Source organism: Scyliorhinus torazame, chromosome 9, assembly GCF_047496885.1.
Source record: "Scyliorhinus torazame isolate Kashiwa2021f chromosome 9, sScyTor2.1, whole genome shotgun sequence".
NCBI classification, from domain to species: domain Eukaryota; kingdom Metazoa; phylum Chordata; class Chondrichthyes; order Carcharhiniformes; family Scyliorhinidae; genus Scyliorhinus; species Scyliorhinus torazame.
The window spans coordinates 150,758,682-150,784,728 of record NC_092715.1 but is presented as its reverse complement, the minus strand read 5'-3'; the positions used below and the strand labels follow the sequence as shown (position 1 = coordinate 150,784,728).

Sequence of the window (26,047 nt, the reverse complement as noted above, 5' to 3'; positions counted from 1 at the left end):
TTGAAATTAATTTGCCAATGTTTGCTAATGTCTGACGATTTGTTTAACTGCTCCTTAATCTTGACTTACACCCCTAAATCTGTCATTTACAAACTCCAAAATTGTGTTTTGGCTTCCGAAGTCTAAAACTTTGATATAAATTGTGAACGAGTAGTCCCAACATAGATTCTTGTGCAATCCCACCTTCTGCTACTCTGAAGAGCTATCTTTTGCCCCTACTTTTTGTTTTCTGCCTTTCAAACAGCTAGATATCCTTTCTGATTGCCCCTCATCTCTGACTTTATTAACTAGTCTACGAGGTGGCAACCTAGTTCTAACCTTTTGGAAATAAATTCCATCTACCACATTACTCATGTCTAATCTCTCTTTTATTTCCTGGAAGAATTCAGTGAAGTTGATTTTTGAAATCCATGTTGACTATTTGCTATTGAACTTTGGTTTCAAGATTTTATTTTATTTTCACCTTTTAATTGGGATTCTATTACATTTCTTACTGACTGGTCTATATATAGATCCCTGAACATGACCTATCTCCCCTGAATATAGGTATAATATTAGCCATCTTATCTGCTCATCCTCTGATGCTATGCTTTTTATGAACAAAATTTTAATTTTGTGTGATAGTCCCCCTGTTATCTCTTGCCTAGATTCCTTTCAGATGTACAGATGCAACCAATGTGGACCAGAGGTTTTAATTTCTTTTGAGTTTGATTATTTCATGGAACATTTCTTTTGACCACCAGAAGAGGAACTTTCATGATCGGGAAGTTTTTCACCATTTAAATGACTGGAATACCCTTTCACAGAGTAGTAGAAATCGTAATAATTTAGTCCTGTGGAATGTATACAAATGGATGTTGGGAAGTAACCACCAGTGCAGGTGCATAGTCAATCAAAGTCCAACAACCTGGTCGAATTCATTATTTAGATTCGGATGAGGAATAATATCTGTGATTAGGATGAACTATTTCCAGTGCTCATTGAGTTGTATTCCTTGAATCACAGCTATTCAGAGAAGCTGCAAACATAAGTGTCCTGATGGATGACAAACAATATTCTGCCATATCTGAATGTTGAATTTAAGTTTTTAAAAAAAAAATGTTTTTTGCACATTCTCCGTGTGTTTGCGTGGGTCTCACCCCCACAACCCAAAGATATGCAGGGTAGGTGGATTGACCATGCTAAATTGCCCCTTAATTGGAATAAAAAATTTAATTAATAGATAAATAAGAGTTGATCAGCATTCTAATACTGTGTATGTGTCTACAAATGTACCAGGAAAAGAACTATTATTTAGATTTTTCCCATTGAAGATTTCCCAATTTGAGTTAATATCTAATGTGCCAAATGTTTGCACACTGGGCTAAAAAGCTAGCTTGTAATGCAGAACAATGCCAGCAGCGCGGGTTCAATTCCCGTACCGGCCTCCCCGAACAGGTGCCGGAATGTGGCGACTAGGGGCTTTTCACAGTAACTTCATTGAAGCCTACTTGTGACAATAAGCGATTATTATTATTATTATTATTATTATTATTATTATTATTATTTGGCTAAAAACTGACTCCAAGATGTCACTGGAAACTGAAACAACAGTGGAGATTTTGCTAACCACTGGAGTATAGTTTTACATATGTGTTGTATGTATGCATTACAATCCCAGTTGCTCTTGTAACTGGACGGCAAGATCCCAAATTGAAAACCTGGCTCAAAAGACTGTAATTTTTCTTTATTTTTATCAAACATGGAGAAAAATAGTCACATGACCACTAATTAGTTTCAGCAAAAAAATGTATTAAACATGAAAGAATGTTTTTTAATACAATGCTCCTTTTTACTCATCCCCAACCCCGCCTTACGTTTTTTTAAAAATGTGTACATTAATGTTTTTCCATAATAACACAAGCAAGAGTAAAAGAAAAAATCACACGCAAATTTGAAAGTAAAACAAAACACATAATTAACTTCAATGTAAAAACTAACCTAACCCCCCCCTAAACAGCTGACGGTGACTAATTCCTTGAAAAAGGAAATAAATGGTTGCCATCTTAGGTAGACCCCCCGATGGTGAATTTGACTTTCTCCAAGTGTAGAAATGACATTACGTCACCCAGCCAAGCAGAGGCACTGAGTGGAGTGGGAGCCCTCCAACTAAGCAACATTTGCCTCCGGGCTATCAGCGAGGCAAAGCCAACAACATCTGCCTCTACCCAAGATTGAAGATAGATAGGTTCTTGATTAATAAGGAGATCAGGGGTTATGGGGAAAAGGCATGAGAATGGAGATGAGAAACATATCAACCATGATTGAATGGTGGAGCAGACTCAATGGGCCGAATGGCCTAATTTTGCTCCTATGTCTTGTGGTCTTATTTCGGACCTATATGGCCATATTCTTTCATCGGACTCTGCACCGCTAGGCGCCGCCGGTGAGGGCGGATCTTACATCCCAAATATGGCCACCTGCAGAGATGGGTCTAAATCCATATGGAGGATCTCCGACATGGTATTAAAGAATGAAGCCCAGAAGTCTACGAGTTTGGGGCAAGAGCAGAACATATGTGTGTGGCTACTGGTCCAAGAGAACAGTGATCACACCTATCCTCAACGTTTGTGGGGAGACAACCCAGTCATCATTGCCCTAGTCAAGTGCGTCCTGTTGGAACACCTTAAACTGAATTAGGCTGAACTGTGCACATGAGGACGTGGAGTGGAGCCTGTGAATGGCCTCACTCCAAACCTCACTAGTAAGAGTACCGCCCAATTCAGTTTCTCATTTTGCCCTCATGCCGCCTAGCGGAACAGAGTCCGACGAAAGAATATGGCCATATAGGTCCGAAATAAGACCACAAGACATAGGAGCAGAATTAGGCCATTCGGCCCATCGAGTCTGCTGCGCCATTCAATCATGGCTGATATGTTTCTCATCCGCTTCTCGTGCCTTTTCCCCAAAACCCCTGATCTCCTTATTAATCAAGAACCTATCTATTTCTGTCTTAAAGACACTCAGCGACTTGGCCTCCACAGCCTTCTGTAGCAATGTGTTCCACAGATTCACCATCCTCTGGCTGAAGAAATTCCTCCTCATCTCTGTTTTAAAGGATCGTCCCTTCACTCTGAGGCTGTGCCCCTCAGGTTCTCGTCTCTCCTATTCGTGGAAACATCCTTTCCATGTTCACTCTAGGCCTCTCGGTATTCTGGATGTTTCACTGAGATCCCCCTCATACGTCTAAACTCCATTGAGTACAAACCCTGAGTCCTCAACTGCTCCTCATATGTCAAGTCCTTCATTCTGCGGCCAAGTCCTTCATTCTGGGGATCATTCTTGTGAACCTCCTCTGGACCCACTTAAAGATCATCACATCCGTCCTTAAATGCGGGGCCCAAAACTGCTCCCCATATTCCAAATTGGGTCTAACCAGAGCTTTATACAGTCTCAACAGTACATCTCTGCTTGTAGCATCCCTACAGTGCAGAGGGGGGCCATTCGGCCCATCAAATCTGCGCCAACCCCTCGAAAGAGCACCCTACCTAGGCCCAATCCCCGCTCTAGCCCTGTGTCCCTCCCCAACCTTTGGACACTAAGGGGCAATTTAGCATGGCCAATCCACCTAACTTGCACATCTTTGGACTGTGAGAGGAAACCGGAGCACCCGGAGGAAACCCACATAGACAATTGGACAAAGTGCAAACTCCACGCAGTCACCAGAGGTTGGAATCAAACCCGGGTCCCTGGCGCTGTGAGGCAGCAGTGCTAACTACTGTGCCGCACCATGCTCTTGTATTCTAGCCCCCTCGACATGAATGATAACATTGTATTTGCCTTTCTAACTGCCTACTGAATCTGCATGTTAACCTTAAGAGAATCCTGAACTAGGACTCCTAGTCCCTTTGTGCTTCTGATCTCCCAAGCCTTTTCCCCGAGCCAGGGACAGAGTCCTCTTCATTAAGGAAGAAAGTGACGCCAAAGGAAAAGAAGGAAAGGCCTTGCACGAGAAATCAAGTACTTGAAAATATCAAAAAAGGCTGGATATGGGTTGCTGGAATTTATCAACTGGCTGCCTAACACTGGCAAACCTCCTCTCCACGAACAGGTCCCCAAAACTCTCCAGACCCTTTACTTCGGAAGATTTAAATGTTAGGTCCAAACTGGAAGGTAGGAAAAGGTGATTGTTGCAAATAGGGGCTAGTGAAGATGGGAAAGGAGCTTAAAATGCTGTCTAAACTGTTTCCAAATTCTAAGAGAGGAGATCGCCACTAGGTTTGAGGAAAATCTAGCGGGGGAAAAGGAAAATGATGCAGCGACTATGGCAAGAAGAGCAGAGGTAATGCAGGAACGAGACTCCATTTGTCCCCAAATAAAATCCGGGTCACTGATCCACGACAAGGTTTTTCTGAATGTTAGCGGCCCAGTAATAAAATAATATGGCTGAGGTCATACCAGCCGAGGTTATTCATGAAGGTCCCGCCTTCTCAACCTTGCCCCTGGCTGAGGTGTGATCCTCAGGTTAAATCACCACCAGTCAGCTCTCTCCCTCAAAGTGGAAAGCAACCTATGAGTATATGGAACTGCAGCTACTTTACCTTTAATAAAACAATAAATTGGGAAGAGCCAAGCCCCCCCCCCAACGAGTCTATCCCTTTGGAGCAGAACGCTATAGATTCTGAGAATCTTACCCATCAAAATAAAAGATATCAATTTGTAACTTTGATTTAAAAAATGATTTGGGGAGAAAAATGGGAAGATATTCAATGAAAAAGAAAAACTTTGAACATGTCAATTTTGATAGTTTGAATCCTACCCACCAAAGATGGAGGAAGGTTGTTCCACCTCTGCAAATCCATTTTGACACTATATTACTCAGGCTTGTGTAATTCAGTTTATGAAGTGAGGCCCAGTTGTGGGCCACCTGGATCCGTAGATAGCGGAAGCTTCCATTAGTAACACAAAAGGTAACATCGCCATAAAAGCAAATTACTGCGAATGCTGGAATCTGAAACCAAAATGAAAATGCTCGAAAATCTCAGCAGGTCTGGCAGCATCTGTAGGGAGAGAAAAGAGTTAACGTTTCGAGTCCAGATGATCCTTTGTCAAGACAGAGAAAGTGGGAAATATTTATACTGTAGAGTGAGAATGAAAGATGAGTCATAGCCACAGAAACCCAGGGAAACGGGGTGCTAATAGCCACAGAAATTATACTTTGCATACGGAGGCTGGTGGGATGAAATGTGAGAATCCCCAGTTGGGCTTGTCTCACAGGGGAGTTAACCAGGAAACAGTCACTCTTGCCTAAATCCAATTTATACCCAGAGGAGCCGACGGTGTTAAGCAAATTCATTATGTCGTCGATCAAGGGGGCTGAGTCTTGAATATAGAGAAGTTGGTCATCCGCATAGAGAGAAATCTGATGCTCCGCCCCTCTTGGTGGAGGCCATGCCAAGTTGCCCTATTCAAGGGAAAATATTCAGAGCGCCAAGTGTTCGTAGCAACACTGTCTGTAGGAGCATTGTATAACCGGTGAATCCAGGAAGCAAATTTATGACCAAATCCAAATCTCCTGAGAATCTTAAATATATACTCATGTTCCACTCTGTCAAATGCCTTTTCAGTATTAAGAGATACTACCACTTGAGGGCAGCACGGTGGCACAGTGGTTAGCATTGCTGCTTCACGGCGCCGAGGTTAGATCCTGGCTCTGGGTCACTGTCCGTGTGGAGTTTGCACATTCTCGTGTTTGCGTGGGTTTCGCCACCACAACCCAAAAGATGTGCAGGGTAGGTGGATTGGTTGCACTAAATTGCCCCTTAATTGGCAAAAATTAATTGGGCACTCTAAATTTAAAAAAAATAAGAGATACCACCACTTCAGGTACAGGGGAGGGGGGAAAAGGATGACATTTAACAGGCGACGTATATTGGCCGACAACTTTCATGAAGCCTGTTGGATCCTCCAACATTATATTTGGGAGGCAAGGCTCCAATCGGAGCGCCAGCACCTTAGCAAGCAGTTTGATATCCGCATTCTAAACTGAGATAGGACGATATGAACCACACTTTGTCAGGTCCTTGGTCCTCTTAGGTAGCAAGGGAATAGAGGCTTGAGTGAGGGTCTATGGGTCGGAGGCAACGGCCCCCGGGATAGGGAATCGTTGAACACATCCAATAATAAAGGTACAAACTGCTCGAGAACCTCTTGTAAAATCCCATCCGGACCAGGGGCCTTGCCAGACTGCATCAGCCCAGTACATTTTAAAATCTCGCTGGGGCAGAATGTGGGGGATCCAACTCACTGCTCTGATCCATCTCGATCGTTGGGGTGGGCAAACTGTCCAGAAGGTTGAACATGACTGATTTATCTGTAGGGGGCTCTGATCTATAAAGATCACCGTAAACGAATTTAAAGGCAGCATTGACCTGGGGAGGGGGCGGAAACTATTTTGTCACCCGCATTGAATATCTGTGAGCTCCCAGGAGACTGCCGTTTGAGTTGCTGAACCAGAAGAAAACTGGCTTTCTCCCCATACTCCTACAAATTGCTGCTGGAGTATTGCAACTGACGTACTCACTACTAATAGACAATAGCTTGAACTGGGCCTGCAACTAGCCAATAGCTCTGGAGTAGGATGAAGCCAGTACTGGTGATTCACCTCTAGAATGGAATCTACCAGCCTCTGCTGCTCCAACACCATTGTTGTCAACATATATGCTCTGTAAGAGATAACTCTTCTCCCCCACCCCCCACCCCACCCCAAATACCCCTGACCCTGCCATCGAAACTGAATGAAAATCCTGCCCAACTCGCCCCTTGCACAGACTGGTCTGATACCTGACACGCAAGTGCGTCTCTGCAAGAAAATAACATCAGAGTTTAAGCTCTTGAGGTGGGCAAATGCCCTTGACCTTTTTACTGGGCCATTGAAACCTCAAGTTCCAGGTGACCAAACGGATTGGAGGTCTCCCACCACTCCTTAATCCAGAGTCAGCTGTTCCCTCCAAAAGGTAAACCAAGGGACATTGAAAGGATACAGCAAGAAGATCCACCCAAGATGGCCACTAAGCCACGTCATCAGACTGGACAAAGGAAAACCAGTGGACACTGTCAGGAGACTACCTCCCCGCCCACCCCCTCCCAACAATATCTTTACCATTAAACATAACCACACCAGAGGGCAGCACGGTGGCGCAGTGGGTTAGCACTGCAGCTTCACGGCACCGAGGTCCCAGGTTCGATCCCGGCTCTGGGTCACTGTCGTGTGGAGTTTGCACATTCTCCCTGTGTTTGCATGGGTTTCGCCCCCACAACCCAAAAATGTGAAAGCTAGGTGGATTGGTCACTTAAATTGTCCCTTAATTGGAAAAAATGAATTGGGTACTCTAAATTGGAAAAAAAAACATAGCCACACCCAAAAGCAAATAAAAGCAAGGCAAACAAAGACTTATCCTGAAACTAAACCCTACATTTAACGAAACAGAAACTCTAAGCTAATGTTCTTAAAAAACTACTACAATGAGCTGCAGCGAGCCCTCCAAAACCACTCCCATTAACTAACTCCCTAGTTAGGGGAGGCAGTGGTGTTGTGGTATTGTCACTGGACTAGTAATCCAGCCACCCAGGGTAATGTTCTGGGGACTCGGGTTCGAATCCCAGCAAGGCAGATGGTGAAATTTGAATTCAATTTTTAAAAATCTGGAATTAAAGGCGTAATGATGGACCATGAAACCATTGATTGTCGTAAAAACCCATCTGGTTCAATTATATCCTTTAGGGAAGTGCACCTCCCGTCCTTACCCGGTTTGGCCTACACGTGATTGCAGACCCACAGCAATGTGGTTGACTCTTAAATGCCCTCTGAAACAGCCCCAGCAAGTCACTCAATTCAAGGGCAATCAGAGATGGGCAATAAATGCTGGCCTAGCCAGCGACGCCCACATTCCATGAATGAATTTTTTAAATCGTTCGGAGGGAGACCTCAACTGGAGAAAAATAAATAAACAAAAAAAAACAGAACTCCCAATTAATTTGCACCGCCAAACAACAATCTCGAAAAAAGAAAGGAAACCATATATTAATGTAAAGAAGTCTCTTTTTCTTCAAAACTGTGGAATCTTGCGGTGGATCTTCAGAACGAGGCTTTGGTTGAAGTGAGCGATGGGCCCGGTCTAATTCAGGCGGGGATGCAAATCCATCCACCCCCCCCCCCCCCCCTCCCCACCATTTTGTGGAACATGTCCAAGAAATATTCCTTGGGGGTATGGCTCTCGATCTCCTCCGGCAACCCCACAATCTGTATGTTCTGCCTTCTGTTTTCCAGCTCATTCAACTTGGCTCTGAATGACTTAGTGGTTTCAGAAACCGAAGTCAGCACGACAATCTGATCACTGTTGTCCGATAAGGCCGTCTACATGCTCTTCATAGTGACTCCATGACTTCAACGATCTTACTAGTTTTTTCTAAAGCCAACGCATGGGGACCAAGGCCTCTTCAATTGATCTTTTAAGATCCTCTGACACGATCTGTTGGTGTTTCTCAAACTCTTTTGCCAAAATACTAATGATAGCCTTGGTCGTTAGTGGAGTGGATGGAGAGGAAGAAACCGACTCTGCCATCTTGCCTCCAGTTAAGCCCTGAGAGGCTTCGGACTATGTCGCTGAGTTTCTACTCTCAACTTTCTGAGCGTTTTTTCTGGGCATCTCAGCAAAGAGAGAACTCTACCGTGATTAACTTTCACAAGTTTCCAAGGAATAAACTATCCATGGCACCAAGAAAAGGGGGAAAAAAAATAAGTTCTCCAGCGGGCGCCACCTCGTGCGCGTCCTCCCCTTACATCGCGCCACAGGAAGTCCCCAGTCTACTCCCCCTTTAGGTTAACAATTACAGACAGATTTTAAGATTAACAAGAATGGCACAGTACGTTTGAAGCTACAAGGGCCACATTGACACACAAAGTCCCTTTTTTAAGGCACATCAATTGTTTGTGGTCAATTAGACACTCTGCTCTAAGACCAAGTTAGTGTCTTTGAAATTCTTTCTCCGAATCCCCCAGATGATTGTCATATGTGAATTTCCAAACCCCATTTCCAAAGCATGCTTTTAAACCTTTTCTCATAATCATGCTTTTCATTACAGGCTTGCGTTCTGAAATCCACTCAAAGACTTTTGAACAGAGCTTCTGCTCCACTTCTGCCAGCGAATACGTCCAGGTTTTACGCCAACCACTTTTAGAATTTCTGCATCTTGACTGCTCTTACACACACACTTTCTGATATCCAGCCAACAATTGCTCTACAATTATTTAAATTAACGCCTCACTGTAGTAAGATATCATAAACCTTAAAACCACTTCAGATACATTTCTGACTTTCACTAGCCGACTCCCTTAGAGTTCTGTGACTTGTAATGGACAGCACCCAGTTCTGCCACAATTCCTCTTTGTTCCTTTAACTTCAAGCTCCCTGGAAACTCCTCTTCTTTTCTCTCGTTTCCTTAAGTGGCTGTCCTTTAGATTTCTAGCACTGACTCTCATTACTCCATTGTATGACTTTTCTTACAGCAAAACTGAGAGAGATGTTCCCACTCTCGCTGCCTGTCACCAACTGCTGTAACTTCCAGCTAACTCTGAAGAACAAAAGGAAGCTCTTATCCTTACAAGGGCGTCAAGTTACTAAGCAGCTCTATTTATTCTTCACACCGTAGGGTCTCTATGATCCGCACACGGATCAACACTCTTTGTCCAGCATGAATCTAACTTAGGTCCCTTCCATGCCCAGAATCATTAAATTAAACCTACCTAAAACTACACTGAGGGCAAAGGGGATCAAAGGATATGGGGGGAAAGTGGGATTAGGCTATTGAGTTGGGTGATTAGTCATGATCATAATGAAAAGCGGAGCAGGCTCGAAGGGCCAAATGGCCTCCTCCTCCTATTTTCTATGTTTCTATACCTCATTTCTAATTTTTGTCAATACAAATATAAATCCCGTAAAACTACCTTTGATTTCCTAATAGTTTATATTAATTCTGGCTATCACTTGCCAACAGCACTCATGATATCTGGTGGGAAAATGGAGTTATGGTTGAGATCAGCCATCTAATTGAATGGCAGAACAGAATCATGGGGCTGGACCACCTACTCCTGTGCCTATGTTCCTAATAGTGGTATAGTTTCTGACAATTTTTTGAAAAATTAATCAGAGGAACTCTGGCAATTATACGTTATTTTCAGCAATGCTCCTACCTGGTGTCACAGAGGTGTAAAAAATGTATTGTTCGCCAGTTCGGGCTTGAATCAATGCCTACAGGAATAAAATACAGTGCTCCAGCCTTGTATCTTAGTTCTTCTGTTTTACGAAAGTGAACTTAACTGCTTTGATGTAATTTATTCCAGAATCGAATGGAAGAGAGCAAAGCGCTATTTAGAACAATTATCACATATCCCTGGTTTCAAAACTCCTCAGTCATCCTCTTCTTGAACAAGAAAGATCTCTTGGAGGAGAAGATCATGTATTCTCACTTAGTTGATTATTTCCCAGAATATGATGGTGAGTAAATTGTATTTAAATTATCGCCTATGAACTTTTACAGAAGTGTGACTGGATTTGTTTTGTACTTGTACTATATATGAAGCTTTGAAAAGAAGCTTCTTGGCAATTGCCTACTAATTATTGAAGCAACTGATCAAGTATTGGAACGTTTTGAATTTGAAACTCGGCCAGCTTTTTAAAATACTTTGATTGCACAGAATCATGATGAATATTATTTACTTTCTTTCCTCTTATGTTTATAGATATTAAATTATGAGTAAATTGATACGACTGTGAAACATGTAGAAGTCACACTATAGACATGCGTTTTGGCCCAAACAGTCCATGTAATATTTATCCTCCCAAGTGATCTTAATACCATAAATGCACACTATTTCTGTTACTCTATAGAGCCCTTTTTATTCAACCACCTATATAGCCTAAAAGAGGATGAATATACGGGTAAGAAATCAGCAGACAGTGGTCAGAATTGAGTAATAAAAGAGCACCAAAAATTGAATAGGATGTTATGATCGTGGTGTAGGAATGGCCTCATACTGACAGCTGCACACTGAGCTTGTTGTCATCAGGTGTCAGATCCAGCATGGCACCCTCAACTGGGAAGCTGCAGCATGTGTGAATAGGACAAGCGACAGCGAAGCTCTCAATCAACCAGGTTGAAGAATCATCACTGAGGCTTGCCCACTCTAAACCAGGAAAAAACAAGAATACAAGAAATAATAATAATAATTGCTTATTGTCACAAGTAGACTTCAATGAAGTTACTGTGAAAAGCCCCTAGTCGCCACATTCCAGCGCCTCTTTGGGAAGGCCGTTACGGCGCTGCTGGTCTTGTTCTGCATTACAAGCCAGCTGTTTAACCCACTGTGCTAAACCAGCTAGGAGCAGGAGTAGAGCATATGGCCTATCGAGCCTGCTCCACCATTCGGTACTCCTTTATCCCGCCATACCCCTTAATTCCATGCAGGACCAAAAATCTTCTATCCCAGCCTTAAATGTATTCTATCATAGCGTATCCAGAACCCTCCGGGGTAGAGAATTCCAAAGATTCACAACCTTTTGAGTGAAGTAATTTCTCCTCATCTCCGTTCTAAGTGATTGGCCCTTTATCCTGAAAAAGAAAGAATTGCATTTATATAAAACTTTTCACAACCTTTTATATTTCTTTCTTTTAATTTTTAAAATAAATTTAAGAGTACCGAATTCATTTTTTCCAATTAAGGGGCAATTTATCGTCGCCACTTCACCAACCCTGCACATCTCTTTGGGTTGTGGGGGTGAGACTCGCGCAGACACTGGGAAAACGTGCAAACTCCATACGGACAGTGACCCTTGGCCGGGATTGAACCCGGGTCCACGGCGCCGTGAGGCAGCAGCGCTAACCACTGCGCCACGATGCTGCCCTACACTTTTCACAACAGCTGGAAATCTCAAAGCACTTTACAGCCAATAATTACTTTTGAAGTATAATTACTGTTGTAATGTAGGAAAGGTGACAGCCAATTTGTGCACAGGAAACTCTCATAAACAAATAAATTGGCGGGGATGTTAAACAGGTTTTTCCGTGTTCTGTGGTGGTGGACAATTGAACAGTTAACTGGACGAAGAGGTTCCATAAACTTATTTATCTTTATTGCCATACAATGCGAAGCACATAAGTATGGAATTAAAAACAAAAAACATCAACAACATCAGACAATGCTTAGAAATCACGGAACATCTTGCCAAGTGCATCCCCACACCCCCACTACTTGCCCTCAAACAGCCGCACAACCTTAAACAGATCATTGTTTGCAGCAAACTACCCAGCCTTCAGGAAAACAGTGACCACGACACCACACAACCCTGCCATGGCAACCTAACCAAGACGTGCCAGATCATCGACATGGGTACCACCATTACACGTGAGAACACCACCCACCAGGTACGCGGTACATACTCGTGCGATTCGGTCGACCTTGTCTCCCTCATACGCTGCAGGAAAGGTTGTCCTGTGGCTTGGTAGATTGGCGAAACCATGCAGACGCTGCGACAACGGATGAACGGACATCGTGCGACAATCGGAAGGCAGGAATGTTCCCTTCCAGTCAAGGGCATTCAGCCTCTGATCTTCGGTAAGTGTTCTCCAAGGAGGCCTTCAGGATGCGCGACAACACAGCCTCACCGAGCAGAAACTGATAGCCACGTTCCGCACACAGGAGTACGGACCCGGACTTCCGGTGACGTCGGGCGGGAGGCAGCCGCACACTGGAGGGCTCCCGCTCGGGAATAGAAATTTTGGGGTTTTAACGCCCGAACCCAGGGGCAACGGAGGTTGAAAAAGCTGTAAGAAGGCACAGGGAGGAGAAATGTCCAAGTTTGGGGGAAAACGGCCGTGAAAAAGGGGGTTAATGAAAGTCCACCAGTGAGTGGAAAAGTCAGCGCAGGAACTGTAAGGACAGCGGAGGCTGGGGCACAAGGGGTGGCCGCATTGCTCACAGCAGAAGAAATGACCAAGGTGATGGCTGTGAAACTTGAAAAACAGTTCACAAAACACATGGAAGCGATGAAGAAGCAGATGGGGGAGGTATTGAAAGTGCTGGTGGAGGAGGCGATTGTCCCGGTGAGGGCGGCGGTATCAAGCGCAAAGGCTGAGGTGCGGGAACAAGGTGAGACACTGAAGGAAGTGGAAGAGGCTTTATCGCAGCACAGTGATCAACTCACCTCGATGGGGAAGGAGTTGCGGAAGGTGATCGAGACCAACAAGGGTAGGTGAACCAAAGTGGAAGACCTGGAAAAAAACAGATCCAGGTGGCAGAATCTGAGAATCGTGGGTCTGCCCGAAGGGGTCAAAGGACCGAGGCGGACAGAGTATTTTGCCACGATGTTGGCGGAGCTATAGGGGGGGGAGGGGGGCGATCTCTCTCGATATGAACTGAATCTGGCTCATCGGTCGTGAGGCCTATACCAAAGGCGAGTGAGCCGCCAAGAGTAGTAACTGTTTCCGTAGGTACAGCGTGAAGGAGAAGGTCCTGTGCTGGGCAAAGCAGAAGCGGGTGGTGCAGTGGGCTGGAGCTGGTATTGGCATATACCAGGACCTTACGGTGGAGCTGGCGTGGAGGCGGGCTGCCTTCAGCTGGATGAAGAAGGCACTGTACATCAGCAAGGTGCAGTGTGGCATAGTACAGTGTTCTTCAAACTTTTTTTCCGGGGACCCATTTTTGCCAACCGGCCAACCTTCGGAACCCACGCCGGCCGACCTGCGCGACCCATCATTTTCTCTTACCTTGTTTGCTGCTGACAAAAATGGAGGAAATGGTTTTGGGTCGCTTTGGCCCTCGTATATGCTCCTCCAATGGAACCTGTTGGATGAAGGTGAAACCTTCCGGTGTCGGAAAGTATGGAGTCTCCATCTGTCCAAAGTTCTGAATTTTTTTTCCTGTAAAATTGTATTAAATAACCCCCCCCCCCCCAACCGAGCTTGTAAAAAAAATAATAAAATGAGTAAAATAAATGAAAAAAAAAAAAAAATTTAATGAATAAAAACCACTACAGAACTTGTAAAACAAAAAGCTGCAACCGTTTAAAAAAAATAGCGGCCGCACCGCGCATGCGTGTCCGATTATCGGCGCGCATGCGCATTTGCGGCGATCATCATGCGCAATGCGGCCACATTTTTTTTTTCAACATGTTCACAGCCGCTTGCAGCCGGTATTATGAAAAGCCGGCTGCTGTGCGGTGATTTGCGCTTGCGGGTCGCGCCCCCGTCTTTGAAGAACACTGGCATAGTATATCCAGCTAAGTTGAGGGTGACCTACAAATCCAAGGACTTTTATTTTGGAACGGCGGAAGCGGGTGGAGAAGTTTGTGAAGGCAGAAGGACTGTGGCAGAATTGAGAAATGGGACTGAGAGCGGGTCGTGTACCGATGTTGCCTCATGTAACTTTATTTTTTCACTGCGTGTTGGTGTATTTACTAAATGAGTCAATGCTGTATATTTGGACAAGGGAAGAATTGGGACTTTCATTTGCAATGATGGGTCTTTGGGGCTTGGGTGTGTATGCTGGGGTTGTGTGCTAAAGGGGATTTCTTGGTTTTCCTGGGACTGGGCAAGGGGGAAGGAAACCCGGGCGGGGGCCTCCACGCTGGCCGGTTTAAGCCAGCCAGTGAACGGGAGTGAGGTGGGGGGAGGGGTTGCGGCCATCGGAGCCTGGTAGAACAGGTTTCGGTGAGTCTAGCCGGGCCGAAACGTTGGGGGAAGGAACCGAGGTTGGGGGAGGAGTTTACAAGAGGAAGTGGAGGGGAGGAGTCTGGGAGGGAGGTGGGGGGTTGTCGACAATTCATGGGTGTCATTCACGGTACTCTTTCGGGGATTGGATGCCGTTGAATATTGGGGTGGGGGGGGTTGGGGGGATGGACTATATATGTCAATGGTGACCATAGGCGATTCCTTTTTCTTTTTTCCTCCTTGGGAGGTTATTTGATGCTTATATTGTCAGGTGGGCCGTTGTTTGGGCGGTGGTGGGAGGATGGGATCGTTGTTCTTAATAAGGGGATTGACGGGCTTCCGGTTGCGGCTGTGCCTAGGTAGGTCGCACGTTCGGCAGCTCCCCCCGGGAACGGACTTTTGGGCTCTTCAGAGAGGCCCCAATGGCAATTGTTCGACGGCTTCCAATGTGGGAAAGTGACAGCAAGGTCCCCCCGACATTATATGGATTGGACCAGGAGTGGAGTGGCTTAAAAAAAGTGATCCTTGTGCAGCGAAAAGTGCGAGGGAGGAAAAGCAAGATGGCGGCGGGTGGAGACCAAGCAGCGTGGGCGCAGTGGTCGCAGAAGCAGCAGGAGTTTCTTAAACGCTGCTTTGAGGAGCTGAGGACAGAAATGCTGGCGCCAATGAAGGCGGCGATTGAGAAGCTTGTGGAGACCCAGAAGGCCCAAGGGGCGGCGATCCGGGAAGTGCTGCAAAAAGCCTCGGAGAACGAGGGCAAGGGCCTGGCGGTGAAGGTGGAGGCGCACGAGGCGCTGCACAAGAGCGGGGCGGAAAAATTAGAGGACCTGGAGAATAGGTCGAGGAGGAAGAATCTTTGGATTCTGGGTCTCCCTGAAGGAGTGGAGCGGCCCGATTCCAGGGCATATATGGGCCTTGTTGTTTGCACTGGCAATTGAGCTGCTGGCCCTGGCACTGAGCGAGTCCAGGAAATGGAGGGGACTGGTCCGGGGTGGACAGGAACACTGGGTGTCATTGTATGCCGACGACCTGTTGTTGTATGTGGCGGATCCAGTGGAGGGGATGGCGGAGGTCATGCGGATCCTTAGGGAGTTTGGGGACTTTTCGGGGTATAAACTCAACGTAGAGAAGAGTGAGCTCTTTGTGGTGCATTCAGGGAAGGGGGATAGGCAAGCTACCGCTGAAGAGGGCGGAAAGGAGCTTTCGGTATCTAGGGATCCAAGTAGCTACGAGTGGGGGGGCCCTGCACAAGCTCAATTTGACGAGGTTGGTGGAGCAGATGGAGGAGGATTTTAAAAGATGGGATATGCTGCCACTCTCACTAGCGGGTAGGGTGCAGTCGGTCAAAATGACGGTCCTCCCGAGGTTTCTCTTTGTGTTCCAGTGCCTTCCCATTATGATCCCCAAAGCCTTTTCCAAACGGGTAAGCAGGAGCATCATGGGATTTGTGTGGGCGAATAAGACCCCGAGGGTGAAGAGTGTGTTTCTGGAGCGTAGTAGGGACGGGGTGCTGGCGCTGCCGAATCTGTGTGGCTGTAATTGGGCAGCCAATGTGGCGATGATCCGTAAGTGGGTAATGGAGGGAGAGGGGGCAGCGTGGAAAAGGCTAGAGATGGCGTCCTGTGTGGGCACGAGCCTGAGGGCGCTGGTGACGGCACCGCTGCCGCTCTCGCCAACAAGGTACACCACGTGTCCGGTGGTGGCGGCGACGCTGAAGATCTGGGGGCAGTGGAGGCGACACAGGGGCGAGGTGGGAGCCTCTGGTTGGTCTCCGATTCGGGAGAACCATCGGTTTGTCCCGGGAAGGATGGTTGGGGGGTTTTCGGAGCTGGCATCGAGCAGGGATTAGAAGAATGGGGTACCTGTTCATCGATGGGACGTTTGTGAGCCTAGGGGCGCTGGAGGAGAAGTTTGGGCTACCCCCGTGAAATGCTTTCAGGTACATGCAAGTGAGGGCTTTTGTGAGGCGGCAGGTGAGGGAATTCCCGCTGCTTACGGCACGTGGAATTCAGGACAGGGTGATTTCGGGTGTATGGGTTGGAGAAGGCAAGGTTTTGGCGATTTACCAGGAGCTGAAGGAAGAGGAGTTAAAGGGCAAGTGGGAGGGGGAGCTTGGGGAGAGATAGATGCTGATGCCCTGAGTAGGGTTAATTCTTCTCTTGCGCCAGGCTCAGCCTAATACAGTTCAAAGTTATTCACAGAGTGCATATGACAGGGGCGAAGTTGAGTAGGTTCTTTGGGATGGCAGACAGATGTGTGAGGTGCTCGGGGAGCCCGGCAAACCACGTCCATATGTTCTGGTCGTGCCCGGCGCTGGATGGATTTTGGAGGTGTTTTGCGAGGACTATGTCCAAGGTGGTGAACGCCCGGGTCAAGCCGAGCTGGGGATTAGCATTATTTGGGGTATCGGACGAGCCAGGAGTGCAGGAGGTGAAAGAGGCCGGTATTCTGACCTTTGCGTCCCTGGTAGCCCGGCAGATGATTTTGCTACTATGGAAAGATGTGAAGCCCCCCACTGTGGAAGCTTGGATCAATGACATGGCAGGGTTCATCAAGCTGGAGAGGATAAAGTTTGCCTTGCGAGGGTCTGTGCAAGGGTTCTCCAGGCGGTGGCAACCGTTCCTAGACTATCTCGCGGAGCGTTAGGAGGAGGTCAGCAGCAGCAGCCCAGGGGTGGGGGTGTGGGTGGGGGGGGGGGGGGTGCGGAAGTGAGGGGGGGGTTTATTTTGGGGTGGCGTTTGGGTGAAGGTGGGGTTTTTTCCTTATTTGGGCTTTTAAATATTATATGGGGGGTGTATATGGGGGAAATCCAATGTATAATTTTTGCTTGTTGTGTTTTTGTTTCTTTTTGTTGGGGAGGGGGGGTTGTTGAAAAATTTGAATAAATATATATATTTTTTAAAAATAAGGGGATTGACATTGTATTCGTTACCGTTTACTGTTTGTTGGTGGAGTGTAAATTCTGAAGAAAATGTGAAAATGGAGAATAAAAATATTTTACAAAAAAAATGAGTACGGCCTCAACCGGTGTTGCTAACTTTTGGTTGGTTCACTTGGCTCTGTTTTATAACCTTTGCTCTTGAGTCGCCAGGTATCTTTATGATACCGCCACGAGGTTCAAGTTCGAGTAATGACCAATAACTCAATACACCGATTAGTAGGATTTAAATCAAAGCACATTTATTATACACAGTAATCGCTACTCATGCACAAATTCTACGTCTAAGCTTCTTCTACGACTAACAGGCCTGTACTTAGCTTCGGACTGGCCCACCAGGTATGGGGAACAAATGGCCTTTCATTCGGGTCCTGAGTCTGCGGGATTCAAAGTTGGTACGGATTGATAGCTAGGAGCACCTATCTCGTAGCGAGCGTTGACTTAAGACTTGCGATCTCTCGGCGGCCGCTGGACCGGTCACGGTCCATGTTGGTTCGCGTTGCTGGGTGACCCGGTCAAGAAGAAGAGGGGCGATTTGAACTTGGTGGCTTAACTTTATAGTCCCATGGGGCTTCCCGCCTTTCGGGGCGGACCCTGTACCTGGTTCTAGGTGACTGGACTTCGTTCCAATCGCTTGGTTCGATTTCTCCAATACTGGAGCGGTTTCCTGATCGATGGGTGGTCTTGAGGTGTCCGTTAACCTCTTTTGTGTTGGCTCCTGCTGGCGCCGGGGAGTCTGGCTTAGTTTTGTCTGTCCCAAATGTTGCTATTGTTCCCGGGGATTGCTCATTAGTATGTAGATGGCTGCTACATTATTATGCTGATGGTCGCTGGTATCGATGCTGTCTGGGCTTTTGCAGAGTTAAATACAGCACACCTGCCCCTGCTGATTTCTGCCTGTGTTGGCTGAATTTCCCTTCAGCCTCTATAGCCTGTATATCCTAGGTAAGGAGACCAAAGTTGCACACACTGCTCCAGGTATGGTCTCAGCAAGGCTCTATACAATTATAGTCCTATACTCAAATCCCCTTGCAATAAAAGCCAACAGACCATTTGTCTTCCTAATAGCTTGTTGCACTTGCACGTTAGCTTTCAGTGACTTATGAAGGACACCCCCAAGTCCCATTGGGCATCAACACTTCCCAATTTCTCCCCATTTAAGAAGTACGCTGCATTTCTGTTTTTCCTATCTCAGTGGATAACTTCACATTTTTCCACATTATAAACCAGCTACCATGTTCTTTCCCACTCACTTAAACTGTCTGAATTCCCTTGAAGCCTCTTTACATAGTCCTCACAAATCACATTCCCAACTAGTTTTGTGTCATCAGCAAACTTTGAAATGTTAAAGTTGGTCCCCACATCCAAATCATTGATATAGATTGTGAATAGCTGGGCTCACACACTAATCATTGTGGTACCCCACTAGTCACAGCCTGCCAACCTGAACATGATCCTTTTATCCCTTCTTCCTGTGTTTTGTCTGTTAACCAACCTCAATCCATGCCAGTATATTATCCCAGTCCCAGGTGCTCTAATTTTATTAACTATACTCTTGTACATGACATTATTGAAAAGCCTTCTGAGATTCCAAATATGCCACTTTCACTGGTTCTTCCTTAACTGTCCTGCTCGTAACACACTTAAAAAAGATCAACAGGTTTGTCGAGCATGATTTCCTTTCATAAATCCATGTTGACTGTGCTATTCAAGAATTGTAAGTGCCCAGTTATCACACCCTTTATCATAGATTGTAGCATTTTCCCTACTGAAGATGTCAGGACGTTCACACCCTAGATCCTGGCCGAGGGGAATTATTGACTCACTGGGCCATATCCAACCCCTCACGATGAGCACCGAGAATAGGATCGATATAGGACTAATGGGCCCTACTAACACCTGGCCTCGCAGACAGGATACGTGTGCTCTATTGAATCTGATGCATCCAGCCTCTAAATTAAGATTATCGAAGCATGGCAGCCAATTCTCAAACTCATTTGGGAGTTCTGTTCCCATCTCTTGCCAAGGACTGGGCTCAGGGGGACATTTCATCCAGCGTCCATCTCCTGAACCCAGCAGATGAAAGACACATCATTCAACAGGATTTTGGACAGCGCTAAGGTGGCCCATAACCAGGGACAGTGCCCTTTCGAGTGCAAGAACTCTCTTATGCACCTGCAGCACTCTTTAAAGGTGCCCTGCAGTCCCTCGAAGTGAGCTCTAATGACCTGCACCACAGAGCCAAGTTTCTCAGTCAAGGCAACATCATTTATAGTGGCCATCATCTGATGCATGCAGGACCACTAAGGCAAAGCCCGCACAGCGGCAACTGCGCCACTACAAGCTGGGCCCCACCCAGCCGACTCTGACCGCCACGAACAAGCAGATTTTAGCATTTTATCCCAGCTCTTTCTTGCAAAAAGACCAATCGGGAACTTCCAGGGACATGACGCAAGCTATGTAGCCAAAGAAAAAGTATGAAATGTGCACCAGGATGAAACAATGTATTAAAAGGCAAGCAGAAACCGAGCTTGTGAAAACGCAACCACTCCCACACTCTTATCATGTAACCCTCCCTCTCTCCTTTCTAAAAATTGTGGGGTTACATTTGCTACCATCCAAACTGCAGGCACCATTCCAGAATTTATAGAATTTTGAATGATGATCACCAATGCATCCACTATCTATAACTACCTCTTTCAACACTCTGGGTTGTAGATCATTGGTTCTGGAGGACAGATAAAATTTTAGCCCCATTAATTCTCCAGTACTACGTTTTTACTAGTACCAATTTCTTTCAGGTCCTCGATCTCACGACTGCCTTAGCTCCCCAGGATTTTGTGGAGGTTTTTTGTATTTTCCTCCATGAAGAACAGACACAAAGTATTTGTTTTATTTCTCTGCCATCTCCTTATTGTAAATTCCCTATTCTGCACTGCAGACCCATGTTCGATCCCAGCCTTGGGTCACTGTCTGCGTGGAGTTTGCACGTTCTCCCCATGTCTGCTTGGGTTTCACCCCCACAACCCAAAAGATGTGCAGGTTAGGTGGATTGGCCATGCTAAATTGCCACTTAATTGGAAAAACATTAGTGTGTACTCTAAAATCATTTTTAAAAAGTAAATTCCCTATTCTTTGCTTTTAATGGGCCCACATTTGTCTTTACTAACCTTTTCCTTTTCACATACCCATAAAAGCTTTTATAGTCCATTTTCTCCTCACTAGATCATTTTCATATTTTCTTTTCTTTATCAATTTCTTTGTTCTCCTTTGCTGAATTCAAAACATTTTTAATCTTCCTAATCCTTAGGTTTACTATTTTTAAAAAAATCTTTTAAGCCTCTTTCTTCAATTAAGTAATAATCTTTATTGTCACAAGTAGGCTTACATTAACACTGCAATAAAGTTACTGTGAAAATTCCCCAGTCGATACATTCCTGCGCCTGTTCGGGTACACAAAGGGAGAATTCAGAATGTCCAAATTACCTAACAGCACATCTTTCGGGACTTGTGGGAGGAAAGCGGAGCACCCGGAGGAAACCCACACAGACACTGGGAGAACGTGCAGACTCCACACAGACAGTAACCCAAGCCAGGAATCAAGTCTGGCGCTGTGAAGCAGCAGTGCTAACCACTATGCTACCATGCCGCCCTTAATCCAGTACAATCTTTAGAAGAGCAAAGAAAAGTACAGCATAGGAACAGGCCGTTCAGCTCTCAAAGCCTGTGCTGATCATGATGCCCTAATTTTAAAATAAACTTTCTGCCTTACTTGGTCTGTATCCCTCTATTTCCTCCCTATCCAGATGCCTCTTAAATGTTGCTAATGTGCCTGCTTCCACCACCTCCTCTGGCAGCGCGTTCCAGGCACCCACCGCTCTCGGTGTGAAAAACTTACCCCGCTCAGCTCCCTTAAATTTTCCCCCTCTCACCTTGAACCTGTGCCACCTGGTAATTGACATTTCCACCTTTGGAAAAAGCCTCTGACTATCCACCCTGTCTACGTCTCATACTTTTGTGTCCCCTCAGCCTCCATCTTTCCAGTGAAAACAATCCTAGTTTATTCAACCTCTCCTAAAAGTCAACACCCTCAAGACCAGGCAACATCCTGGTGAACCTTCTTTGCACTCTCTCCAAAGCTTCCACGTCCTTCTGATAATGTGGTGACCAGAACTGCAGCAATATTCCAAATGCAGCCTAACCAAGGTTTTATACAGCTGCAACATGATTTCCTACGTCTTGTACTCAATGCCCCGGCTGATGAATGCAAGCATCCAAACGCCTTCTTAATCACCTTGGCCACCTGTGTTGCCACTTTTCGGAAACTGTGGACCTGGACGCCCAGGTCCTTCTGTATGTTAATGATCCCAAGGGTTCTGCCATTTACAGAATAATTCATACCTAGATTTGATCCTCCAAAATGCATCACCTTGCATTTGTCCGGATTAAACTTCATCTGCCATTTCTGTGCCCAAGTATCTATATCCTGTTGCACCCTCTGACAATCCTCGGCAATATTAGCAACTCCTCCAATCTTTGTGTCATCTGCAAACTTAGTAATTCGACCATCCACATTTTCCTCCAGATCATTTATATATACTAAAAACAACCAGAGGTCCCTATACTGCGGAATACCACTAGCTACAGATCTCCATTCAGAAAAACACCCTTCCACCGCTACTCTCTGTCTTCTATAGCCAATCCATCTAACCAACCCACCCTGAATCCCATGTGATTTTATTTTTTGTACTAGCCTGCCATGTGGGACCTTGTCAAATGCCATACTAAAGTCCATATAAACTACATCCACAACCCTTCCCTCATCAATTTTCTTTGTCATCTCTTCAAAAAACGCAATCAAGTTGGTGAATCAAGACCGTCCCCATACAAAACCATGCTGCCTGTCACTAACTAGTCCATTTTCCTCCAGGCATTCACCCTGTCCCTCGGTATCTTTTCCAAAAGCTTCCCCACCACTGATGTCAGGCTCACCGGCCTATAATTTGCTGGATTGTCCTTGCTTCCTTTCTTAAACTGGGGAATAACATTTGCTATTCTCCAGTCCTCTGGAACCTCGCCTATGGTCAAAGAAGATCTGACGATATCTGTTAAGGCTCCAGCTATTTCTCCCCTTGCCTCCCGCAGTAATCTGGGATAGATCCCATCTGGCCCCGGGGACTTATCTACCTTAATGCAATTTAGGATACTCAACACTTCCTCCTTTGATATATTGACATTCTCAAGAGAGTTCACACACCTATCCCTGACCTCAACATCCGTCATGTCCTTTAAGGATTAAGGATTTTACCCAATCCTGTGGTTCCACGCATAACTTCCATTGTCCTTAAGAGGGCCTACTCTTTCTCTTGCTACCCTCTTACTCCTAATATATACATAAAAAGACTTGGATTCTATTTGACCATGTTTACAGTAGGTGATGCATTTTGGAGGATCAAATCTATTTATGAATTATACTGTAACGACATTTCATGGCCCCTTTTAGCCCTCCTAATTCCACATTTAAGTTCCTTCCTACTTTCACCGTACGCCTCAAGGGTCTCATCAGTTTTTAGATGCCTAGACCTATTGTATGCTTCCTTGTTCCTTTTGACTTTCAATTTCCCGTGGTTCCCAAATCCTGCCATTTCTATCCTTCATTTTTGCGGGGACATTCCTGTCCTACACTTCAATCAACTGGCCTTTAAAAGGCCCCCACATGTCAGATGTGGATTTGCCCGCAAATAGCCGCTCCCAATCCACATTCTCCAGTTCCTGTCTAATTTTGATGTAATTGGCCCTCGCCCAATTAAGCACCCTCACCCACAGGCGACTCTTGTCCTTATCCATGACTACTCAAAATCTTATGGAATTATGATCGCTAAGCCCAAAATGCTCCCCCACTAAAACATCAATTACCTGGCCTGGCTCATTCCCCAATACCTAGTCTAGTATGGCCCCTACCGTGGTTGAATTGTCAAAAAGCCCTCCTGGACACATCTGACAAATTGCTCTCCATCTGATCCCCTGGCTGTAAGGGATTCCCAGTCAATATGAGGAAAGTTAAAATCGCCCATCACAACTACCCTACTTTTTTCACACCTTTTCAGTATCTGACTACACAACTGCTCCTCTGTCTCCTGTGGACTGTTGGGAGGTCTGTAGTATGCTCCCAACATTGTGATTTCACCCTTCTTATTCCTGAGCTCCACTCATAATGCCCCACTACAAGATTCCTCCAATGTGTCCTCCCTCAACACAGCTGTGATCTGCTCCTTAATCAGCATTGCAACTCCCCCACCTATTATGTTTACTCTTCTGTCCCATCTCAAACAACAATATCCCAGCACATGCCAGTCCTGTCCGTCCTTTAACCATATCTGCATAATTGCAATTACATCATAGTTCCATACTGTAATCCAGGTTCTCCGTTCATCTGTTTTACCTGTAATACTTGTTGTATTGAAGCAAACGCACTACAGACCTACAGTCCCCCTGAGCCCTGCAACTTTCCTTTGCCTGCTCTTACTCTGCGCTATGTTTATCTCATTCTCTCTTTTTCCACCATTTTGTGCCTTAAAGGAATATAAATTTGTTGCAACAGTTTATTAGTTCTTTAATTGCTAGCCATTACCTGTCTACTGTCATACCTTTAACGCAGTTCCCAAATCTACCTCAGACAACCTGTCCCTCATACCTTCAGTTTCCTTTGTTTAGATTAAAGACCCTAGTATTGGATTGAACCGTATCACTTTCAAACTTAATGTAAAATTCTGTCATATTATGATTACTGTTCCCTATAGGGTCCTTTACTATGAGATTATGGTCCTTTCTCATTTCATAACACTACATCAAAATAGCCTGATCGCTAGTTTATTTCTCTGCATATATTGAAGGAATTTGTTCTTAGTATTAGTGCTAATTAGGTTTACCCAGCCTGTATGTAGATTGAAGTCCCCTATGATTACTCTATTACCTTTGTGGCATGCACCTTTAATTTCTTGATTTATACCATGCTGCACATTACCACTACTATTTGGTGCCCTCAAACCACTCCTACCAAAGTTTCCTGCCCTTTCCCGTTTCTTGCTCTATCCAAACTGACTCTATATCTTAATCTTCTAATTTAAGATCCTCTCACTCATGTACTGATGCTATCCTTTACTAACAGTGCAGCACGACCTTCGTTTCCTTTTTTCTATCCTTCCTAAATGCTGGATACCCTTGAACTTTCAGTTCCCAACCTTCGTCGCCCTTCAACCCGGTCTCTGTAATGGCAATAAGATCATATACGTTTACTTCTGTTTATGCTGTCAATTCATCTACCTTGTTGTGAATGCTGCATGCAATCAGAGTTCTTTTAATTCTGTCTTATTATCTTCACAATTTCTAGCCTTAACTGTTGGTGCACTCTTGTGTCTACATGCTCTGTCCCTTCGTGCCACACTCTGATAACCATTTCCCTTATTGCTGTCTTGCTCTCTTACTTTCTCCTCTCTGTTTCATTTATCACATCTTCTCTCAACCCCACTATTTAGTTTAAAGTCTTCTCTACTGCCCTAGCTATATAACCATAACACTGGTCCCAGCACAGTCCAGGTGAAGACTAATGCAACGGTACAGCTCCCACTTGCCCCAATACTCATGCCACTGCTTCAGAAATTGAAATACATTTCTCCCACACCAATCTTTGAGGCATGCATTTAACTCTCTGATCTTATTTACCCTACACTAATTTGCTCGTGGCTCTGATAATACGCGAAAGATTATTTGAAGTTCTGCTTTTTAATTTGGCCCCTAGCTGCCCATACTCTTGAAACAGAACTTATTTCTTAGTCCTAAATATGTTGTTGATATTTATGTGGGCCATGATCACTGGATCCTCCCTCTTCCACTGCCAAGTTCCACTCTAGCCCATAGAAGTCCCGAATCCTGGCACCGGGCAAGCAACACAGCCTTCTGGACTCTCTCAATCTTGGCTGCAGAGAATTGTGTTTATTCCCCTCACTATTGTTATGGTCCAGGGTCTCTATCATGGAGTTCACCTGACCCACAACTTTTACTAGATTGTGGTATTGGGAGTACACGGCCCACTCTACAGGTTTGGTGCAACAGAAATCGAAAAGTATTTTTTTAAGCAAAACAATGTTTATTCCATAAACTCAAGTTAACATTTTTAAAACATACGGTGAACATCTTCGCAACCATCAATTCAAATACAACCCCCAAAAAATACACTAAGTAATCCTTAATTAATTCCTAAACAACATCCAGAAGACCTTTTAACACAGAGATCAGGTTTAAATTCTCTAATGAGAACAGTTATCCCTCTGAATTCCCCAAATGATCAAGAAGTAATCTGTACAT

At 45.3% G+C, this 26,047-nt stretch overlaps 1 protein-coding gene across 2 annotated transcripts in view; it reads left to right on the top strand.

Annotated features, from left to right (window-relative positions):
* Positions 1-26,047, top strand: part of LOC140429527 (guanine nucleotide-binding protein G(q) subunit alpha-like) — a 374,644-nt gene that overhangs the window by 313,585 nt on the left and 35,012 nt on the right. For both annotated transcript variants that reach the window (XM_072516637.1, XM_072516638.1), the window contains exon 6: positions 10,382-10,535. In XM_072516637.1, the coding sequence (XP_072372738.1) occupies positions 10,382-10,535 (154 nt within the window). The remainder of the gene's footprint in view (positions 1-10,381; positions 10,536-26,047) is intronic.